General features: G+C 33.4%; 1 protein-coding gene across 1 annotated transcript in view; it reads left to right on the forward strand.

The window, feature by feature from the left end:
• The window catches only part of LOC127709627 (guanylate cyclase 32E-like), a 43397-nt gene that overhangs the window by 18924 nt on the left and 9552 nt on the right, over positions 1-14921 (forward strand). Inside the window, exons 9-15 of the mRNA XM_052215231.1 lie at positions 2587-2698; positions 3062-3148; positions 7827-8144; positions 9972-10043; positions 11284-11449; positions 12301-12450; positions 13145-13319. Coding sequence (XP_052071191.1) covers positions 2587-2698; positions 3062-3148; positions 7827-8144; positions 9972-10043; positions 11284-11449; positions 12301-12450; positions 13145-13319 — 1080 coding nt within the window. The remainder of the gene's footprint in view (positions 1-2586; positions 2699-3061; positions 3149-7826; positions 8145-9971; positions 10044-11283; positions 11450-12300; positions 12451-13144; positions 13320-14921) is intronic.

Genomic DNA, 14921 nt, shown 5'->3' on the forward strand with positions numbered 1-14921 from the left:
CTACAAACATACCGTACCACTACAAATCTACCGTACCACTACAAACATACCGTACCACTACAAACATACCGTACCACTACAAACATACCGTACCACTACAAACATACCGTACCACTACACACATACCGTACCACTACACACATACCGTACCACTACACACATACCATACCACTACAAACATACCGTACCACTACAGACGTACCGTACCACTACACCGTACAACTACATACATACCGTATCACTACAAACATACCGTACCACTACACACATAACGTACTACTACAAACATACCGTACCACTACAAACATACCGTACCACTACACACATACCGTACCACTACACACATACCGTACCACTACAAACATACCGTACCACTACACACATAGCGTTCCACTACACACATACCGTACCACTACAAACATACCGTACCACTACACCGTACCACTACAAACATACCGTACCACTACAAACATACCGTACCACTACACACATACCGTACCACTACACACATACCGTACCACTACAAACATACCGTACAACTTCAAATCTACCGTACCACTACAAACATACCGTACCACTACAAACATACCGTACCACTACAAACATACCGTACCACTACAAACATACCGTACCACTACACACATACCGTACCACTACACACATACCGTACCACTACAAACATACCGTACCACTACAAACATACCGTACCACTACAGACGTACCGTACCACTACACCGTACAACTACATACATACCGTATCACTACAAACATACCGTACCACTACACAAATAACGTACTACTACAAACATACCGTACCACTACAAAAATACCGTACCACTACACACATACCGTACCACTACACACATACCGTACCACTACAAACATACCGTACCACTACACACATAGCGTTCCACTACACACATACCGTACCACTACAAACATACCGTACCACTACACCGTACCACTACAAACATACCGTACCACTACAAACATATCGTACCACTACAAACGTACCGTACCATTACACACATACCGTACCACTACAAACATACCGTACCACTACAAACATACCGTACCACTACAGATATATGGTACCACTACACCGTACCACTACAAACATACCGTATCACTACAAACATACCGTACCACTACAAACATACCGTACCACTACAAGCATACCGTACCACTACAGACATACCGTAACACTACACAGTACCACTACATACATACCGTACCACTACAAACATACCGTACCACTACAAATATATCGAACCACTACACCGTACCACTACAAACATACCGTACCACTACAAACATACCGTACCACTACACACATACCATACCACTACACACATACCGTACCACTACAAACATACCGTACCACTACAAACATACCGTACCACTACAAACATACCGTACCACTACAAACATACCGGACCACTACAAACATACCGTACTACTACAAACACTCCGGACCACTACAAACATACCGTACCACTACAAACACACCGGACCACTACAAACATACCGTACCACTACAAACATACCGGACCACTACAAACATACCGGACCACTACAAACATACCGTACCACTACAAACATTCCGGACCACTACAAACATACCGTACCACTACAAACATACCGGACCACTACAAACATACCGGACCACTACAAACATACCGTACCACTACAAACACACCGGACCACTACAAACATACCGTACCACTACAAACACACCGGACCACTACAAACATACCGTACCACTACAAACACACCGGACCACTACAAACATACCGTACCACTACACACACACCGGACCACTACAAACGTACCGTACCACTACAAACACACCGGACCACTACAAACGTACCGTACCACTACAAACGTACCGTACCACTACAAACATACCGTACCACTACACACATACCGTACCACTACACACATACCGTACCACTACACACATACCATACCACTACAAACATACCGTACCACTACAGACGTACCGTACCACTACACCGTACAACTACAAACATACCGTACCACTACAAACGTACCGTACCACTACAAACGTACCGTACCACTACAAACATACCGTACCACTACAAACATACCGTACCACTACAAACGTACCGGACCACTACAAACATACCGTACCAGTGCAAACATACCGTACCACTACACACATACCGTACCACTACACACATACCGTACCACTACAAACATACCGTACCACTACAAACGTACCGTATCACTTCTTTATACTTCTCATATATAGTAAGCTAACAAAAATTCCGGCATGACCAAATGCGAAACAATTCAAACGAAAAAAAAAATATAATCTATCAAAAAAACAGGAAACGAAAAACATTTACATGTATATTGACATATTTACTCAATGTTGAAACTTTAAGAAAGGTAAAATTTCAACATAAGTATTGTAAAATGTTTAAAACACGTGGGGTTCCTGGTGAAGATTGATATAGAGATGGGCATTACCTAGCTGAAGCTCTGTGTTTTGCTTTGACATACAGACATTCCAAGCTTGCTGATATTAGTAAAACGAAAAATGTTTTTGTTTTGTTTTAGACATTATTTGTATGAACAAAAGCTTGCAAAACTTCTATGGAAAATAGAATACAAAGATCTGATGCTGGTTGACTCAGTAGAGGAAGTACTACCTCACACAAGACCACTAAAAGTAAGACAAATAATGAACGGGCCTTTTACAAGTTTGATAATAGTATATACATACTTGTGAAATTGTGCATGTTTTCTAAATTTTTTATAAACTAAAACTAAACAATATTTCAAGGGAGAAGTAGATTTTAGTTATATATGTGAAACACCGTAGTAAATATTCGAATATATCACTTGAAAATTTATAATGTCTGAATGTTTTTAAATATTTTTTTTAATTTATTTTTGCAGTACTAAACTGTGCTTTTCTTATATTTGTCTTATATCCTGCTCATTTCTTTCGTTTGTATTTATATGTATATCATTCTGACTTTTTATAATTTTTCTATAACAATCGTTTTAATACTGTTTAATCCTGTTTTAGGACAATCATAAAAGGTCATTCTTTCCAGCTTTGAACACGAAACAATTTGAGCATTTCAATGGCATTCCAAAACACAGAAACTGCAAGGTGATAATTCTGAGCATGCATATCTATCTGTTCCCTAACCCGAAAAAAAAAATGTGAAAGAAGAATAGTTAGTTGTATACTGCATGCATCTATCCTAAACTTTATTATTTCTGCTTCGCCAAAACAGTATTAGAGTTTCTTCCCATCAATGCAGCTACATGTAAAGATTTATACCAAACAGAGAATAGCTTAGATAAATGCTTGCCCCTACGACATATACATTGTTTAACAGATATTATTTCAAATTCATTTGTTAGTTTTCAATGTTGTTGATAATTATAGGTAAGTTGAATGCTATTTATTTCGTCATTCATGATTCGTATATTGATTTTTTGGCTCACCTGGCCCAAAGGCTTAAGTGAGTTTTTTCTCATCACTTGGCGTCCGTCGTCCGTCGTTCGTTAACTTTTACAAAAATATTTTCCTCTGAAACTACTGGACCAAGTTTTACCAAACTTGGTCACAATCATCATTGAGGTTTTTAGATTAAAAAATGTGTCCGATGACCCGCCCTCCAACCAAGATGGCCGTCGTGGCTAAAAATAGAAAATAGGGGTAAAATGCAAGTTCTGTCTATTATTTTGAAAACCGTTATATAGAAATTCTGACTACGGCAAAAATGTTAAGAATGTTGAGCTCTACAAATTGTTCATAGACGTCAAATCTGTCAGGCGACTTCTTATAGGAGTTATTGCCCTTAAAAGACAAATATTACCATTTTTTTTCATTTTTGCCTTATATCTTAAAAAAAATAATAATAGATAGAAGCAAAATTCATCAGCAAGACAAGGTCTACATTTAAGACAATATGGAGGAAATTTTTCGACGACTCCTTATTGGAGTTATTGCCCTTTAATGCCGATTTTTTCCAATGTTTTTGCGATTTGCCTTATATGATAAATTTGTAATAGATAAATAGAAATGTAAAAAAAACCAAATAAGATCAGCAAGGCAAGATCCACAAGCAAGTCAAATTTTGCCGATATAGTTAGTAGACTGTCAATCTTCATAGGAGTGATTACGCCTGAATGAGGATTTTTTTACCCTCTTTTGTGTTTTTAGCAAAAGATAGAGAGAAACTAAACAGACAAAATGATCAGCAACAAAGATCAACAAAAAATAATTAATTTTGTCATGAATTCTACTCTTGTCTACAATGTTGGAGAGAGTTCATTCTTGATTATGCACATAGGCCTAGGTGAGCGATACAGGCTCTTTAGAGCCTCTAGTTTCATCTCTTTTATTCGGCATTGCTTGGTAAAAAGAATTATGAATACAAGAGTAAATGTTGGATTTACATTATTAAGACAGCAATCAAACAATACACAAAAACGAAAAGACAACTACTATCGAGGTCAACATACGATCTTCGACAGTTGTACAATAGTTTTACACTTTGGTCCTTATCTGCCTGCAAAAACTCGTTACCATTTTCTGTTATACAAGTATAACATTAATAATAATGAGCATAATGCATGCCTATCAGAACCAATGCAAGTATATTATTTATCTTTAAAAATTTATTGTATTATTTTTTTTGGTTCTTCAATACATCGAACCAAAGAGGAAAAGACAAGTCAAACAGCTCGTGTCGTTTTCAATATCCAAATGGAAGAGTTCCACTTATTTACATAAACGTTTCGTTGGCAAGTCATCAATCTTTTGACGATGCTGAAATGGTACAGCAATTAAAGAAAAAATTAAGCCTTTTGTTTCTAGATGAAAAGGTTTTCATTTACTTTACTTCACTTCTGCCCTTTTAACGACTTGCATTCATAAGACATGATTGACGTCTGTAATCAGAATCGAAATGTCAAGTCAAATGTCCTTTCATTAATGATGCAGCATGAACTATTGTCATTTAAGGCAATTCAACTGATACAGATTGTTTGTATTATCAACCAATGTTTTGTCATATTTTTAGATATGGGGATACATTTCAGATCTTTGATAGTCTTTTATAAAAGAGGATGCATGATAAAAGCCATTTAAGACTCTTCTTCTATAATTGGAAAAAAATATTCAATATATTTAACCATTTAAAATTATGTTTATTAGTTTATAAATGAACAGGTAAATATAGGCTGAACACTTTAGTGCAGAACGATCACCTGTGGTGTCAAGATGACGTCAATAACGTGTCACAACTGGCATATTTGACCTTAAATGGACATTTCACCCATACTTTTTGGTCAAAAGATATTTTACACGATATAACCTTAAAAAATTGCCCTTATCATATTACCTTCTTCATATTACTAATTTTTTTAAACGTGAGTCGATATTGAGCTTGGCATATTATCGAATACTGTATGTTGATCGCCAAGTTTCTAGCGATATTAAGTGTTGTTTGGTTGCTGTCTGATTGACGTATGTCCCATGTCTCCTTATTTATATGTCCTTTAAATCGCTTTCTTCTCTACAATCATTCATACATGGAAGTAAAAGTACGACCTTTTAAGCAGACAAATTTTCATTCAGCGAATAAAATATAATTCATTTACCTGTTGTGCTTACCTGCTTCAGGTGCATAAAATAGTATACGCTCGGCATCATGCATATGCAACGTCATTCTGTTGTTCTGCTTTATTGAGTTTGACTTTTGGTAACTAAGTAAGTATGTAAGCAACTATTTATACGGATGGGCAGTCAAATCAGAAAAAAGCGACGACCCTTGAATCTGATGTCTACTTTTTTAAATTTTCAAAAATACAGTAATATAATATTTAAAAAAATGATTTCTAACCAGTCCTTATTTTGCACTATTAACATTCCGTGCGAGTTATCATCTAATTGCGTCCGGTTTTATATTTTATACTTCGTCAAAACAAAACCTAATTGTGTTATAACTAATCGCGCTTCAGTTTGGTAATAAGTGTTTAGTTACGTGCCATGTTTCATTTTCTTATGATAAAAAAGTTTCCGACAAATAGAATGTATTTCTTCATTGATGTAAACATCCATCATTAATATCTCATCGTGTCACTATTGGTCCTCTATTTGATACAAGTAGGTTGATTGAAGACCATTCATAATTATCTATTGTATTTAGTTAAGGTAAAAACCCACGTAAAAACTGTTTGTGTTGTGATAATAATTGTAAAAAATATTGTTTTTATCTAAATTGATGGACGAAGTAGTAATATGTCTGATGAAAGTTACTCGAAGGCAGATGTTTGTATAAATAAATATAGATCTATTCTAGAAACATTATCTTCCCTATGCTTATGTTTCAGATATGTAAAAACTGAGTTCTCTAAGCGAATAAAAAATACCGGAACATACTTTTACTTTTTTAAGATTAAACAAACTAATTTGTAACAGGTGATAATGTAAACAAGGATGTACAGGTTATATATATAAATAAATAGGTAGTTTCTTCCGAGATAACAAAAATTTCAATCTTGTGAATTTCAGTTTATGAATCTTTTTTACTCGTAGTAATGCTTAAAATTGGGTCTTCCAATGATCTGATAAACTCATATCATTACTTGCAGAAAACTTCATTTCATGTCTTCGGAAGTTTTAGGGATGCCATCATGATTAATTTGACAGTTATGAAAAATATGCTCAACAGATGATCATGGGTATGCTCAAATTGTCGGAATCGCCATCTTATCTTACTTTCCTCGTTTATACTATTGATCACGTCACTGCTGCTTTTGATAAGTAAGACGACGTGTGTTACTCTAGGAACAGGAAATGCTTACTTTTCCTAGGCTGAGGTTAACCAAATGATTTTAATTGGTAACGTGTTGCTCAATCTTTCTGTTTTAGTGTAGTGTTATGTCAACTGTTGTTTTCCTAAAAATAATTATTCTTCTTTTGACAAAGCGTTGTCTGTATTTCCTCTGCCTATTTTTACTGGATGGATACGAATATCTTATTTTAATATTTATTGTTGCAATTATATTGTTTCATGCTGATGAGTTTCATCCGAAATTGAATTCTACTTTTCTTAACCAAACTTTCCTGTTTTACTGTCTCTTGAATGTTCAGGACCATGATTAGTGCGTTTACGAAATCAATATATAATTTTCGCTCTGATTTCCTTCATTTATCTTGTTTTCTTTATTTGCAAACATTGATAATCATTATTTTAAATGAACCCTAATTGTAATTGTTTTGTGTACAAATGTTTTTGTAATAGGTTAACAAAGATTATCAAATATTACTTTCGACAAAAGATGAACGGAATATGTTTCATTCCTTATCGATAACGAGAACATCGGTAAACTATTTTCGACTTAATTTCAAACTCTTCTCTAATAATGTCTTGTACATGCACATATCATTTTATGTTTTTAATTACAATGCTCTAAAATCAATATTATCTATCATTTTAAACTTTTTAACACTTTTACTAACAACTTCATGCTTTTGAGGTAGATATCTTTTTTCTTTTTATTGTGTATAGGGTAATTTAACAATGAATAGCCCTTCACCTCCTTCTTTATATATTCATATATGACTTTTAAACCTTTACCGAGTAAGCTTTCATCAGATATTTTTTTTATTTGTAGTGTAAAATCGAGTCTTTTATTTTATAAAACATATCTTCAAAAGTGATGGCCAATGTCTTTTCACAGAAAAATAACCTTTTACGTAGATCTTTCATACTTGAAGGTTACTACACATTTTGACACTTGAAGTAACATATAACTTTCCAATATTTCAGAGGAGATCTTTATCATCACTCAAATACTTGATTGGCCCTGAGGAACCTGAGAGAACAACATTGCTTGGCGTAACGAAACCTACCAAAAAGAGCAGTGTGTCGTATGAAAAGAAAGTACTTATTGGGTCTTATAAGGGGACAGTGGTGTCTATCAAACAGATCTTTAAGAAGAATGTTGATATCAATAGGACACTGAAGAAACAGTTACAACTGAGGAAGGAATTAAACCATGACAATGTCAATAGGTTTATTGGTGCTTGTGTGGAAACTCCACATCTTTTCATCATTACTCAATATTGTGCTAGAGGAAGTCTCTATGTAAGTTTCGTAATCTCATGAATTCACTAATCCGAGAAAATGCCATAACTTTTTACTTTTATTTGATTCACTGTAAGATGAAGTCTTTACGGAATTTTAACAACTCGATGTTATTCTTTCTGATTTACAAAAATATCAATGGCATTTGTAGTCCCATGATGTGTGTAAAATCTTAATTGTTTTGGTTTCAATAAATAATAAGACAATTCGAGGACAGAAATGTCTACCTATTATAGGTTTACAGGTTGACGGATATACCAATTTATTTCATTTCTATCGTGTATTGTGACACAATAACCTCACCGTTCCTATTAATTGTAAATCAGCCGTGTGCCAGGTCTTTTCACATATACCTTAACTGTTTTATTTGTGTTTGCATTGACACTTTATATCTTTGACTTTTACACTACATTTTATTAAGAAATGTTTAAAAACAAATTTCATGACAAAATACAAAACCATATAGAAAAAAGGGACCACGAAATTCTACTTGATATAAAAATAAGGAGATAAACTCTTCTCCAGTGACAAAAGGACGTAGAAGGTTAGCAACTATAGGTCACCTTTTAAGCTTAAATTTAGAGTCAACGCTCGAAAAAAGATGTTATTTTATGGGGTTTTCAATTGTTTTGATGCTGCTGTTTTGAATTTCACATCTATCTCGCTTCTTCGAACCGTAAGTCTTATGGTAGATCGCTTGCATCGAATCATACAATATATAATCTGACTTATGATTTGTTATTTGTTGCTTTTTCGTACGTAAACTTTAGGAATGAGAGGAAAGTCTTGTCTTGTCGGCTTTGACACTTATATTTAAGGACTAATATGTTTGAGGTGTCACTAAAAAATATATATATATATCCTGGTAGGAGAGTTGATTGCAGTTAGTTAGTAGTTTTGTTTTAAAATTCATCTATATATCTATGTTGGGATCAGTAATAGATTTTGTGACTTGTGAAGTAAGACTATTGTCTGCTGTTGAAAGTTGTACAATGTATGTTGTTGGCTCGTAAATGTCACTTGTTGTTTTGTTTTTGTTATCGTGCTTCATTGATGTTTATTCATATTCAAAACACATCAATATATGTTAGTGAATGATTATCAACTTGACGCCATCCATTCGTCCATGATACGTTTATATCAATATAGTGTTTCATTGGATGTCCGGTTAGCATTTTTCCATATCAATAATGATGACATGAGCTCCGGATCAAGACAGGCGTCCATATAATAAAAATAAAAGTTCTAACTCGCCCTCTACTTCATTGCTCTTTATTCATATTCGAAACACATCAATATATATGATTGAAGATTTGTCATTAACACAAAAATATTAAAAATGACACAAACACATTAAGATATTACATTGGACAATCATTAACACTTTCCCTCAATTTTGGACAGGCACATAAACCTAGTAAAGGGTTAACGAAGCTTTTTGATATCTAAAGCATCCAATTTTTAATATGATTTCGGGGATTGAGAAGGATAATGCAAGAATATAAATTAAAACCAGTTCAGGAAAAAACAATTACAAACCATAGTTAAATACTAGTCAGATACTGAAACTCATTGTACTTAACCTACCGATATGAAATTATAAAACATTCTTATACCACTGACTGCACTAAATAGACGTTTTCATACAGTAGCCTTATGAAAAGCATTGACAGACAAACACTATTAAAATCAAAAACATGTAGTATTTCTATCTTTCATTTCGTCTTTTTAGCAATTGTGTGCAATATACGATAGTCTAACTGATAGTTTAGCCTACAGTTATAGATTTGCTAAAAACATATTGAGAATTAATGATTCACATTTTAGGATATTTTGCAAAATGCTGACCTAAATCTAGATGACATGTTTATTGCATCACTTGTTGCAGACCTAATCAAGGTAAGTTGTTTATTGCATCACTTGTTGCAGACCTAATCAAGGTAAGTTGTTTATTGCATCACTTGTTGCAGACCTAATCAAGGTAAGTTGTTTATTGCATCACTTGTTGCAGACCTAATCAAGGTAAGAAACGATTCAATCCTATTGAAAATATAAATGCAAAGAAAATGCATCTTGCATTTTTCTATTACAATCATAGATCGTCATAATATCAAAACAATTTAGTTATTTCTATAATATTATTATATCTTATTGCTAATATCACATTTAAAACTATCAATGTAAATCTTGATTCAACTGAAATTATTGGCTAGATGTTGACATGCTTTTCCCGTACTAATAAGTAGTTCAGTTCGATCGATATGAAATAAACCACAAATGAAGACAACCTTTTCAACTGACATCATGAGGATGATTCAATAATGGTTCATTAATGTTAAAACAATTCTTTTAACTTTCTTATGGTTGTCATCACAGTGGTAATTTTGTGTTTTGAAGTCATGCTAATTTTTGTGACAAAATTCAATATATATCTTTCAGTTTTACTGGCATGAGCATCAAATTATTTCAGAGTACTTCTTTCCGTCGAATAGATATGTTTAATCCAAACTTATAAATCACACAATGGCATAGCCAATATACTCTAATTACTATTATACTTGTAAACTCTAGAGTTTGTATGAATGATAACGAATGTCTATGAAAAAACCGACCCTTTACCACATTCACATTTTTATGTACAATGCAAAGAGGGGGTTTCTATTGGAAATGACAGTGAAGGGTTTAGCTAGCTACAAAACCAGGTTTAATCCACCATTTTCTACAGAAGGAAATGCCTGTACCAAGTCAGGAATATGACAGTTATTTTCCATTCGTTTGATGTGTTTGAGCTTTTAATTTTGCCATTTGATAAGGGACTTTCCGATTTGAATTTACCTTTGAGTTTGTTTTTTTTTGTTATTTTACGTTTTAGGCTGTGGCTCATTTGGGGATCAGTTTCTTCCTAGTGCTTTACCTTTTCAATAACGCACAACTTATTTTGTTTTGAAATAAAACAGCTCAATTTTAAATTGCTTTGTATTAAATTAAATTATATAAATTAACGGAGATGTTGGGTAAAAACCAATGAGACATCCAGCATATATATATATTGATAATTACTAAAACACGTTATAAATGTCATGCGTAAGAAGCGCTTTTCTGGATTTACCTTCATAATTCATACATTCCAATTTTGTAGGGTATGATATTTATACATGAAAGTGAGATACAGTATCATGGAAACTTGAAATCTTCCAACTGTTTAGTAGATAGTAGATGGGTTCTTCAAGTATCAGACTTTGGTTTACAACAGCTCATTGGCAGTACTACACAGCACAAGAGTGACAGTTTCAGTAATTGTGAAGGTAAAGAAAAATCTCTCCTCGTTATCATAACAACTGTAAGCGATGATAAATACAATTAATTTTAATTAAATGATTGCTTGATGCTTGCTTAACATCAAGTAGAAAATAATTAATTCATATTCAGAGCATATTAATAAAGGATCCAAACGGTTGTACAGAGGGATAGACCGTGTTGAAGGGTTGATACATCGACGGCCGCTGGAAAATGAGGATATTTTTAATAGAGGCTGACATTTTACATTGCAACAGAATATCTATCGACCCCTCTAAAAATTGGTTGCACGGGGTCTTTAACATGCAGGTCGAGGGACTTACTACACGGACTATCGGATTCAACGTCCCAAGACAAACCGGACATGGCTGTGTATTCATATATTCCGCACAGCCTAACGGACACCTCTCTTTTATAGGATGAGTTTACTGCCCGTTGGAAGACGATCAGAAATGACAATATTTCTTTACCCTATTCAATCCTGGGGGTTCAAGTAATTTTGAAAGTGAATATGTAGTTTAAAGAAACTTTTGTTGTTGTCGGTTGGCAAATTAAACAGCATGATTAAACGTACATAATCCAAACAAATGCTATACACTATGAAAACTATTTTGTTTATAGTTTACTGAATTTGTACAGTTTATATACATATCCATTGTAATAAATTCTTCGTGATTTGTTTATATCTCTATAAAGAAGTAAGTTTTGCTAACCAGGTAGAAACATACATAGGTACATAGATATATAATAAACGTGAAAATTATTCTGCATGTACAATTAAAAATTATCAGATAAAAGCAAAGGGAACTGATTACAGAAAGAAAACATGAAATAAACATTGCTCCTTATGCATTCACAGGACTTCTTTGGACGGCACCAGAATTATTACGGAACAAGTATAATAGTAATTATGGAACCCCAAAAGGAGATATTTACTCGTTTGCCATAATTATGTATGAAATTCATGGACGACTAGGACCATGGGGACGAACAGACTTTGCTCCAAAAGGTAGTTAAGTTCTTGAAGCTGAATTATGAAACACACATACCTTTAAGATATATAATCTCTTCATATAGTATAATAAAGATATACCAAACAGAATTATTACCAATAAAACAAAGAAAATCTTTATATTCAATTTGCAATAAGAGTGCCCATGAGCTATATTATATCCACAGTTTACGACTATTCTGCGTTTTCAACAAATGCCATGGAAAGTTAGTGTGTCTAATAATACAAATAAACGTGATGTATACGTAAATGAGATCGAAACCTAACGAAAAAACTATAGTAAAATAAAGGGATAAGTACGGTCTATAACAATAAACAGGCGTCTTGACTATATGTCAAAGTCTTTATCGCCCTAATTCTATAAAAGTTATTAATAAATACAACGTGAAAAGTCTAAGAAAAAACAATTAAGATATAATAGATAAACAAAAACACAACAAATATTATTAAGAAGCAGCTTAATTTTAATTACCTTCTTCACTTAACATGCTTAATGTATGTAAAATTTGTAACTGATAAAAAGGTATTTCACAAACGCACACATTTTTGTCGGCAATAATGTTTTTATGAAGATTATTTGGTATATTGCAAGACCAAATACCATCTGTTAAAAGTACGTATTGTTCTAGTAATTCAATCGTTAAAAAATCAAAACCTTTGTATTTATTTACCACGTGCTTTACTGTTTTAGAAATTATACACAGAGTTAAAATGGGAGAAGATCCACCATACAGACCGAATACTAATTTACTTATGTGTGAGGAATACATCTCTACCTGTATACATGATTGTTGGAATGAAGATCCTGATCAAAGGCCTGATTTTAAATATATTAAATACAGACTAAAGCCAATGCACCAAGGTCTGTAAGTACTTGTCCAATATCCATTATTTCCAAGGTTGTCTAAACAACACATAATGCTTTCTAGAAATGGTGATATGTGTAAAGACAATACTTGTCCATGTTCAATTTTCCTCTAATTAGCCATAGTCTGAAATGCTGCTCTCTGAGTCATTTTGTCTTCATCTTTTTCCTTGAAATTATCTAATATTGTCTAAAGAAAATACTTGTCCATGTACAATTTTCCTCTAATTAGCCATAGTCAGAAATGCTGCTCTCTGAGTCATTTAGTCTTCATCCTTTTCCTTGAAATTATCTAAATGACTCCCAGTGTCCTTGAAGCCTTGAACAAAATTGACGTGCACATAGATTTTATTCCTGATTTTAGATACTCAAAGGACGGTATAGTAGATTTGTTCGCATCGCTTTGTCCACTGCAGGTTGCCAAACGAAGTAGATGTTTACTGGAACCACTACACAAAATAGGAACCAACTTTTTCAAATCATATCTGAAATTCCCTCCAATCAAACAGCAGTTTTTTTAAGGACCATTCTTTTACAAATTTCAGCGCACAATTAATATAGAGATAGCCGTGTATTAAGGAATTAACAATTTCATACTTTTTACGTTTTGTTCGTGACCTATAATTAATTTTTTGTTTGGATGACGGGTTTTTTAATGACATTCAACATTCCTATAGAACCAACTGTGCTCCTGTTCTTGCCGACGCTCTTTTTTAATTCAAATGAGACAGACTTCCCACAGAAGTTTCTAATGACGACTGAAAATAAGCTAGCATTATCCTTTAACGTCACGGTCCACTATATTGGTGATGTCCTCTCAGTACATAATTCAACATTTGATGACTGTTTAGTCCCTCAGTTTTTTTGATTTTGTTTTTGTTTTGTTTTTTACTCTATTTGTCTCTTTCTAATCGATTTTCGAGATTTGAACATCGGTAAACAACCGGCCGTAAAATAAAGGATACATTCGATACAGTTAAGTCGCTTCATATCTTGACTTACACCTAGAAAATTGGCAATGAGGGTCGTTTTAGAAAAAAACCATTACGACTGAAGAGCTGATTAAATTTCAAAATTGTGAACTTTCCATTTCTATGTAGCAGCAGTACAGCAGTGTCTATATATATAGAATTTACATATGTATCTTACCTTCTATACATTTCTAAGAATACCATTGGTTAAAAGCGAACACGTAGATACCGTATATATTTGATATTTGGTAAGAGGGCATGTTTTATTTTAATACGCTATTAGTTGTAATATTTCGTCCTTTATAAAAACAATACACATTTAGTATAAGAGTTACGTTCCTGTAAAAAAAAGCTGTTTTCTTAAAGTAAAGTACATTGTAAACAGACATAACTATGCTATCTTCATGCTTTTAGACACAACACGTTAAATACTGTAAATAATTGACTGTTTTGCTTAATCTTGTTAAAATGGTGATATATAAAGTCAACAGTAGTATACCGCTGTTCGAAACTCATAAATCGATAGAGATAAAAACAAATCCGGGTTACAAACTAAAACTGAGGGAAACGCATCAAATATAAGAGGAGAACAACGACACAACAAAAACACAACATTAAAATGTAACACACAC

The sequence above is a fragment of the Mytilus californianus genome, unplaced genomic scaffold (assembly GCF_021869535.1).
Source record: "Mytilus californianus isolate M0D057914Y unplaced genomic scaffold, xbMytCali1.0.p SCAF_7, whole genome shotgun sequence".
NCBI classification, from domain to species: domain Eukaryota; kingdom Metazoa; phylum Mollusca; class Bivalvia; order Mytilida; family Mytilidae; genus Mytilus; species Mytilus californianus.